The 8861-nt window shown below is 51.3% G+C and overlaps 1 protein-coding gene across 1 annotated transcript in view; it reads left to right on the top strand.

The window, feature by feature from the left end:
- Positions 1-5185: 5185 nt before the first annotated feature.
- CD58 (CD58 molecule) overlaps positions 5186-8861 on the top strand; it is a 336400-nt gene continuing 332724 nt past the window's right edge. The window contains exon 1 of the mRNA XM_086935648.1: positions 5186-5322. Within this exon, the coding sequence (XP_086791774.1) occupies positions 5259-5322 (64 nt within the window). The 5' untranslated portion in view covers positions 5186-5258. The remainder of the gene's footprint in view (positions 5323-8861) is intronic.

The following is an 8861-nucleotide window of genomic DNA, read 5'->3' as shown; positions in this document are numbered from 1 at the left end:
GCATGGCCTGGTTACCTAACCCGTCTCTGCAGCCAAACGCCACTGAGCACAGACTTCCATGGAGGTTGACAGCAGGTCCCTGTGCCCATACAGCCATGCGGCTGTCAACCCCCACTGTGGAAAGCCTTCGGCCTATAGCCAAATCCTGTACCCCTCTTGTCTCCTGATGGCAACTCCTACTACATACAGCCAGTGGTGGAAGTTGGCTCTGTGTACAGTTCTCTGCAAGCAGACAACCCCCATTGCACATGTCCTTTGGCCCTATACCGAATCTGCTGCAGGACTGTCAACCTCTTAAAATATTTTTGGTTATTGCTGGCGTACCCCAACAGTACTGTGGTACCTCACAAGGCCCATGTTGATAACAAAAAGTATATCACAGCGGACCCCTCTGAACTTAAAAACTACCGCCCCATCTCACTCCTCCCCTTCCCGGCCAAAGTCATCGAGAAAGCCGTCAATAGTCAGCTCGCCGCCTTCCTTGAATCCAACAATTCACTTGACCCCTCACAGTCCGGCTTCCGAGCCAAACACAGCACCGAAACCGCCCTCATCGCTGCTACAGACGACATCCGAAAGCTACTGGGCAACGTAGAAACAGTTGCCCTCATCCTACTTGACCTCTCCGCCGCCTTCGACACAGTCTGTCATAACACCCTTATACAACGCCTCAGCAACATCGGAATAAAAGGAAAAGCGTTGGACTGGATCATCTCGTTCCTCGCCGGAAAAACCCAGAGAGCCCGCCTCCCCCCATTCAAATCAGAGGCAACCGAAGGCATCTGCGGCGAACCACAAGGATCATAACTCAGTCCCACCCTCTTCAACGTGTACATGAGTCCCCTCGCATCCATCGCGCGACAACACAACCTCAACATCATCTCCTACGCTGACGACACCCAGCTGATCCTCTCCCTCACCAAAGACCCAAACACCGCCAAAACCAATCTACACGAAGGAATGAAAGAAGTAGCCGAATGGATGAAGAACAGCCGTTTAAAACTAAACTCGGACAAAACGGAAATCCTCATCTTAGGATCATCCCCCTCAGCATGAGAAGACTCATGGTGGCCACCGGCCCTGGGCACAGCACCCATACCTATAGATCACGCACGTAACCTGGGCTTCATCCTAGACTCCTCCCTATCGATGGCCAGACAAGTCAAAGCCGTCTCATCATCATGCTTCAACATCCTACGCTTGCTCAAAAAAATCTACCGCTGGATCCCCACCGAAACAAGAAAGACAGTCACCCACGCACTAGTCACTAGCCGACTGGATTATGGAAACACCCTCTACGCCGGAACTACAGCCAAACTACAGAAAAAACTCCAACGCATCCAAAACGCATCAGCCAGACTAATACTGGACATCCCCCGTCAAGCTCACATTTCCGGTCATCTGAAAGATCTCCACTGGCTTCCCGTCAACAAGAGAATAACGTTCCGTCTCCTCACCCACGCACACAAGGCCCTCTACGACCTCGGACCCGAATGCCTCAACAAACGACTATCCTTCTACACACCCACCGCCAACTACGTTCATCCAATCAAGCCTGTGAGAAGTTGGCCTGATATATAGTGCTCACTATTCTAGTGATCACTGTGTATCATTCCAAACGACCCTTATTGATGATTGGTTGTAAGTCAACCTTATAGACCAGCTATCCTAGTAGCGTGGACAAAAGCAGTCTTTAGGCTAAACTCTAGAGGGCGTGTTAAGCCAGCTGTTTTACCATCACATATACCCCTTGAACACCAAGTGAAAGGACACCACACAAGTTGTTATAAAAATAAAGTATATTTATTAATAACAGGTCTACCCTGAACTCTTTATGAGTCAGGGAGCTAAGCACAATACAAAACTCTTAAGAAAATACTGCAAGTTGCACAAATAACACAAATGCCCGAGGGGCACGAAAAACCATATACTCTAAAAGTGGAATGCGAAATACTAGCAGGTAAGTAACACGATCCAGAGGCTTCAGGACCGCTAGGACTACCTTACTGAACCCTAAGGTTAGGAGCAGGAGGCCTAGGGAACTCGGGTGCAGAGTGTGAACTCTTACACGGGATGCGGGACAAAGTCTATGGATGCAAGTAATTCTAAAGTTACTGTTTCCGGACGAATCCGACTAGGTAGACTAAAAACGAAAAAGGATCTGGACACTAGGATAGTGAACCTGCGTTGGAGCACCGAAATGCTCGGGTTACCTAGCCCAGGGGCTGCGGCTGCATAGGGTTCAAATGACGTCGGGAATCCTCGTTGTAGTCTATGGAGCCTGAAAGAAGATGTTGCTGGCAGGCGACCAGCGAAGATGTTCGGTGTGATCCAAGGCTGGATCGGTGATGAAGACGACCTGAAAGCAGAGGGGACTCAGTTCTCAATCACTAGCCAGTGATTGTGTGGGCACCAGGATGGCACCGGATGAAGTCACCGCGATCAGGTGAGTGGGTGACGCTGGACTCTGCAGTCACACGGACCAGGAGGCGTTGTCGGCGTCCAGGCTGGAGGTGCGAGCTGTCCCACGATGGTGTCTGCGGCGGCGATGCTGGATCCAGGATTGGAGCAACAAGCCTTGGCAAAGGCAAGCCCACGCAGTGGAGTCAAGATGGCGTCTGGAGTGGACCAGGAGGGTCCAGGGCACTTCTTGTTGCACAAGGAGCAAGGGCCAGTCTAGGGGACCTAGACCAGCGGTGAAAATGTCGTGGTACGTCATCAGGAGGGCCACTAGCCAGCGGGCAAGTGACCGGACAACGTGGCAAGCAGCAAAGAAGCAGAAGGGCCCCACGCAGATCTCGTGGATGCTGGGGGGCTGGACTTCGGTGCTGGAGCTGCTCAGGGTTGGGGCTTCTCAAACCCCAGTGCACTCACTGAGGATCCCTCGGCGGTCGTGCTGGTTAAGCGTCGTGCAGGTCTTGAAGATAGCCGGTCCCACAGGTCTCGTCGCACCCACGAATCTCAGCTGGGCTGATGATGCAGGTAGAGGTCAGAGATGGCAGGGAATCCGGGTCTTGTCGAGCTGGTCAGTCTTGATCCGGAGGATGGACGTGCAGGAAACCGCAACCGCTTAGGTGGTGCCTGCTGGTGCAGGGTGGCTACTCCTTAGCCACAAGGGAGAGTCTTCAGAGAATGTCATGAGTTCCTTTCGTGGAAAGTAGTTCAAGATTCAAGATTATCTAATTTGGGAAGGGGGCCCGCTCCTACTTTTATCCTAAGAAAAGGGGCTGGCACGCGACTAGGTCCTGCCCATGGGTGGGACCAGGAGGGGGGTGGTTACACCCCTCTCCTTTGTCCGGTCTCTCCCCAGCTCAGGGGCCGGGGTGCCCCTGGGACTGGTTTGAGCCGGCATATGCACAGTGAGCACCGGGGTGCCACTTGCAGTCACCTTCCTTTCAGCCCTGCCTACCTGGGATACACAAAATCCTGTATGGGATGGTGCTGGCACCGCCCCTGACAGGAAACCCTTTGTCCGAGCCCTCCTCGCTGGAAGGACTCCCAGCAGCAGGAGGTCAGACTTGTGTCTGTGGTGGCAGCATCCATTTTGTGATGCTGAGGCTCGAGTTAACTTTAACCGGGGTTCACAGTTACGTACATGTCATGTCCCTCTAGAAGGGTGGAATGCTAACCCCGTCGCCAGAATTGGCGAGGGGTTAGTATTCCAATTCGTATGACACCTTACTCGACATGTTTTGATAATGCTGTGCCAAAGTTAGCATTTGACTGCGAGGTACATAATGCACTTAAGAGTATATGGTATTGCGTTATCATGGAACAGCTATTAGGACGTGGTTCCGCAAGCTGCAAACGGGCTCAGCTCATGCCAGACCACCATCTCACATAATTCCAAGCACTCTGCCTTCAGGATTGATAAGGCCTGCCATAGGAGTGACTGATAGGAATATATGTGTCCATTTTAGGGTTAGATATATAAATACTATATCTAAAGCAAAGGGTGATTACACCACCTTAGCCCAGCTGTCGTGCTGCCAGTTGTGTCATATTTGGATGGCCAGCCAGGGGTGGCATAATACATGCTGCAGCCCCTGGTAGGCCCTGGGTGCACCTATGCCCTGGGAACCTAAGGTACACTGTACAGGGGCTGATAAGGTGACTCAGTATCCAATTAGATATGTACCTAGAGTACATGGAATCCATTTTACAGAGAGAGCAGTGGGCCTGGGGTCCTGAATAGCAGGGCCCCAGGTCAACTAAGTCGAAAAACCAGCAAAACACCAGGCAAAAAGTTGGGGGCAACCATAGTCAGATATCCTCCATCCTACAAAGCCCTCGCCACAATCCCGCGCATCAATAGATCCACCATGGGAGGAAGATCTTCCTCCTACCTAGCGGACAAAACCTGGAATTCTCTCCTCACTCACCTCCGCCTCACACAGAACCACCTCTCCTTCAGAAAGCAGTTAAAAACCTGGCTATTCGATAAATAATACACCCACCCTCACTCAAGCGCCTTGAGACCCTCTGGGTGAGTAGTGCGCTATACAAATTACTGAACTTGAACTTGAACCGGCACTTTTTTATTTTGAGAGGAAGAGTACTGGCACTTCTCGAGAGATATGCTATACTTTTAATTGGAGAGAACCGGCACTTCTCACAAACAAGCAGGTACTCTGGTACAGATACTGGTACTTCTCGGGGAAAAAAACAGGTGTTTTGATACAGAGAACCTTCAACCTGCACTTCTATGTTTCCATTTCAAGCAGTGACTTTAACTACACTGGCGACGTGTAGAAAGAAGGAACAACACTTCATGGGGCCATGTTAAGTGCGCCTTTATTTATGTTAACATATCAATGCAACACTTCAAAAATGGCCGACCTGTTTCGGCATTTACTACCATAATTGATCGTAAGCTGGAGCAGCTCATCAACAACCCAGGTAACTATGCCCTGGAGAAACAGGGTGACAACCTCTTCCAAATGGATCGTGAATGTGTGGTTGAGACACGGTGCGAGCCCAGCCCTACAGGTGCACCTGCCCACAAGGATGTCTCACGGTGTGTGAAAGGCAGCCTCAGCACACAGGCGCCTTCAGACACTGAACTGGATGAACTCGATTCCGTGGCCGTGAATCCGCGGTGTGTGCCTCGTCTACGCCCTGAGAGCGCCTGTCATCAGAGGAGGGGTGGCCGAGGCTTCTGGGCTGACACTTCACGAGCACTTTCGGTTTCGTTCCTCTGCCTAAGTTCAGACCGAAGCAGCACAAGTGGCGGGAGGTGACTCCAGACCACTGCCCCCATGGGCTCCACCGCGGCGGCCCTGCTGCGGCTCCTGCCGCTCCTGCTGGCCCTCCTCGGCCCCGGTAAGTGACCCCGGACGGGGGGCCGGGCCCCCGCTGCATGCGCGCAGGGTGGGGCCGCGGCTGCAGGCCGCTGCGAGGGTTGGGGCTGGCTCGTGTGTTATGTTGCCCCGTGAGCAGGGGGGGCTGTCCGGTCGGGAGGGGCTCTCGCTGCGGCACTCTTTGGGGTTGGCGCCTTTGTATTATGCGGTTGGGGGTGCTGTTGTTTTTCGGGGATCGCGACTTTAATCTCCGATACCTCTAATGTTACTTGGGGGGTGGGGGGGGGGAAGTATTGTGCGATGAGACAAGTGGGAGGGCGGGGTCAATCTGCGGGCTCTGCGTAGTTGTGAGGCGTCTTCCATGCTCTATGAATGAGCCGAGTTTTTTTTGTTTGTTATTTTTTTTTTTTGCAACTGAATGTACATAACTTGATTGGCAATCGCGTCGCCTGAGTTCATATATGTGGTTCGTAAAGTGACAGTCGTGCAGCGCTCCTCCTGCGCAGGGCTTCGTGGGCCGCTTATTGTTGTCTGCCTTGCAACAGCCCTGCTTTGCCTTAATGGAGGTGGGCGCCCCTAGAGGCACCTTGGGGTGCTTGGATGGCAGTGAGGTGGAATAGTAATAAAAGGTGTTGAATTAAAGGTGGCGGGGCCCTGGTTGCACAGAGTTTCTGGTCAGGTCTGAGAAAGGACGCGATTCACTCTTGTATGAGGGGCTTGGGCGATCTCTCCAGGGGTCGTGGCCGGATATTTAGGGGGAGCAGAGGGGTGGATGCAGAACCCTTCCTGGGCTGTTTGTGGGGCCTGCCTGCCTCTCTACTTGTGTACATACATTAAGGTGATGCCAACAGCAGCGCCCTTCCTATCTTGCTCCAGCCTTGTCGGTGACGCTGCCTGTCTGATTTTGTCCTTCATTATCTTAGGGGGGGTGGGGGGGCTGTTTTTGATAGCCCCCTTTCTTGCCTCCCCTCACCCTCTGACCCATGCTGGCACGCATCAACAAAACCATCATCAGCGTGAGGCAGCTGAGCTATCGGCGAGCTGGGGGAGGCCCCTGCTCATCCAGGTACTGGCCAGTGAACACAAAAGGGACCCCCAGCTACGTCATTTAATTCACTCATCAGCAAGGCGCCAAGTGTCTCTCTCCCCACGCCCTGGGCGCTATCTTAGCAAAGGCCGACTCTGACTAAGGATGATTTCAGGGTCTTGCACGATTTTGTGACGGGGCCTTTATTGGGGTCACACAGGTTCCCGCGTGCCGCTTTGATCCAAGTTGTGGAGGGTCTTAACTCGGGGTGTTACAGTATCCTTACAGGTGTTACAGGGTGTTTACGTGGTCTTGCTTAATATGATTGCAGTGTCCTCCTGCGAATTACTAATTCCCCAATTACTAATACAGAGCTCCTCTCCCTTTGCAGCCAAATCAAATCAGGGTCGCCAAGTGACCTTATTCCTGCCAAGATGATTGGCCCCATGATTTCCCTTCTGGGACCTCCCACTTTAGACTTGGTTAACATCTCACTAACAAAAGGCCAGGTACCAGCAGACTGGAAAAAGGCGGTGGTGAACCCGATTAGAAAAAAGGCATCCTCCCCATGGACAGACCTCTCCAATTTACGACCTATCTCCCTCCTACTTTACCTGGGCAAGGTTACGGAGAGGCATGTGAACACCTATCTCTCTCAACACCTTGAGGCGACGGATGGCCTGGACTATTCGCAATCAGGGTTCAGGCCAAACCACAGCACAGAATCAGCCCTTCAGACGGTGACCAATAACATCAAAATGGCACTGGATGAGGGCAGCTCAATGATTCTGGTGCTGTTGGACCTTTCCGCCGCTTTTGATACGGTGTCTCACACGGTGCTACTCAACCGCCTAGGCGAGGTGGGTATAGAGGGAGAGGCTCTGGCATGGATGAAGAGCTTTTTGACTGGTCGTTATCAAGAAGTTAGGCTGGGCTCCCATAAATCCACTCTTAGGGAGCTCAATAAGGGAGTGCCACAAGGCTCGTGCCTGAGTCCTACACTTTTCAATGTGTATGTGGCCCCCTTAGCCAACTTAGTAAGATCTTTCGGCTTTACCCCAGTGTCGTACGCCGACGACACCCAACTCCTTTTTCCCTTCAAAAACCTTACACCTGCAATAAAAAGATCTTTTGCAGATGGCATGAGGGCCATTGCAGAGTGGATGTCATCTAACTGTCTGCAGTGTAATGTAGGGAAGACGGAGGTCATGTGTTTTGGGCAAGCGGCGACACACTGGGCATCCGACTGGTGGCCCTTAGAGCTGGGCCCTGTTCCCATCCCCAAGAGTACAGTCAGGAACTTGGGAGTGCTTTTTGATCAGCAACTCACTTTTAAAGGCCATGTTAACCAAGTTGCTGGAAACTGCTTCCGGGCTATTGGTATGTTAAGACGTGTCTTCCCCTACATACCGGACCATCACAGAAAGACGCTTGTACAGGCTCTTGTCATCAGCAGGGTTGATTACTGCAACGGTCTGCTCCTTGGAGCCAACGAGGAGCAACTCAGCAAACTGCAGGTAATCCAAAATACAGCTGCAAGGATTATCCTGAATGCTCCTCCGCGGACACCCTCATGTCCCCTGCTGATGAGACTCCACTGGCTTCCAGTGAGGAAACGAGTCCAGTTTAAAACGCTCTGTACTATCCACAAGAGCATGATAGGGGAGGGCCCAAAATACATGACCAAAATTTTCCAGCCCTACACTCCAGGGCGCCTCTTGCGCTCCAGTCATCAGCAGTTACTGCAAGTACCCAGAGTAAAAAAGACCAGACAAGGCGGCCGTGCACTAGCCCACGCCGGACCAATACTCTGGAATTCCTTGCCCCCGGAACTAAGATCTCTCTCTAGTCACCTGACTTTTAGGAAAACTTTAAAAACCTATCTGTACCCTAGAAAATAACGCCCTGTAGCTTTCCACCTTCAGTCTGGACATACAATTTGAATCAGAACTCTCTTTGTTGCAGCAATAGCGCGGAGATACCCCTTCGGGGGTCTAGTCTGGCGCTCTATAAGAATACAAAATAAATAAATAAATGCAGGGTCCTCATTCATAGGTCTGGATTGTGCATGCCTGGAGATTTACTTTACATGGTCTAGATTGGGTTGTTTACATGGTCTTGTTTGGTTTGATTACAAGGTCTAGAAAAGGGTGTTAACAGGATCCAGATTGGGTTGTTTACAGGGTCTGGGCTGGGTTGCTCACTAAGTATATACTGGGGTATTTAGGGATCCAGATTGGGTTGTTTACAGGGTCTGGGCTGGGTTGCTCACTAAGTATATACTGGGGTATTTAGGGATCCAGATTGGGTTGTTTACAGGGTCTGGACTGGAATGGTTATAAGATCTAGATAGGGGTGTTACAGTTTCCAGATTGGGTTACTTACAGGATGAATTAAATCTTTTCAGACTGGCTTTGCCATTCTGTTTACAGACACTAGTATTTTTTCAGGTGGCGATATACATTATACCATCTGGTGGTTGAAATGTATCTTTGAAATATGAAGACAAAATTCTTTTATGAAATGAATAATTT

The sequence above is a fragment of the Lissotriton vulgaris genome, chromosome 8 (assembly GCF_964263255.1).
Source record: "Lissotriton vulgaris chromosome 8, aLisVul1.2, whole genome shotgun sequence".
NCBI classification, from domain to species: Eukaryota; Metazoa; Chordata; class Amphibia; order Caudata; family Salamandridae; genus Lissotriton; species Lissotriton vulgaris.
Note: the sequence above shows the minus strand (reverse complement) of the source record. Positions and strands in the feature narration are given on the sequence as shown.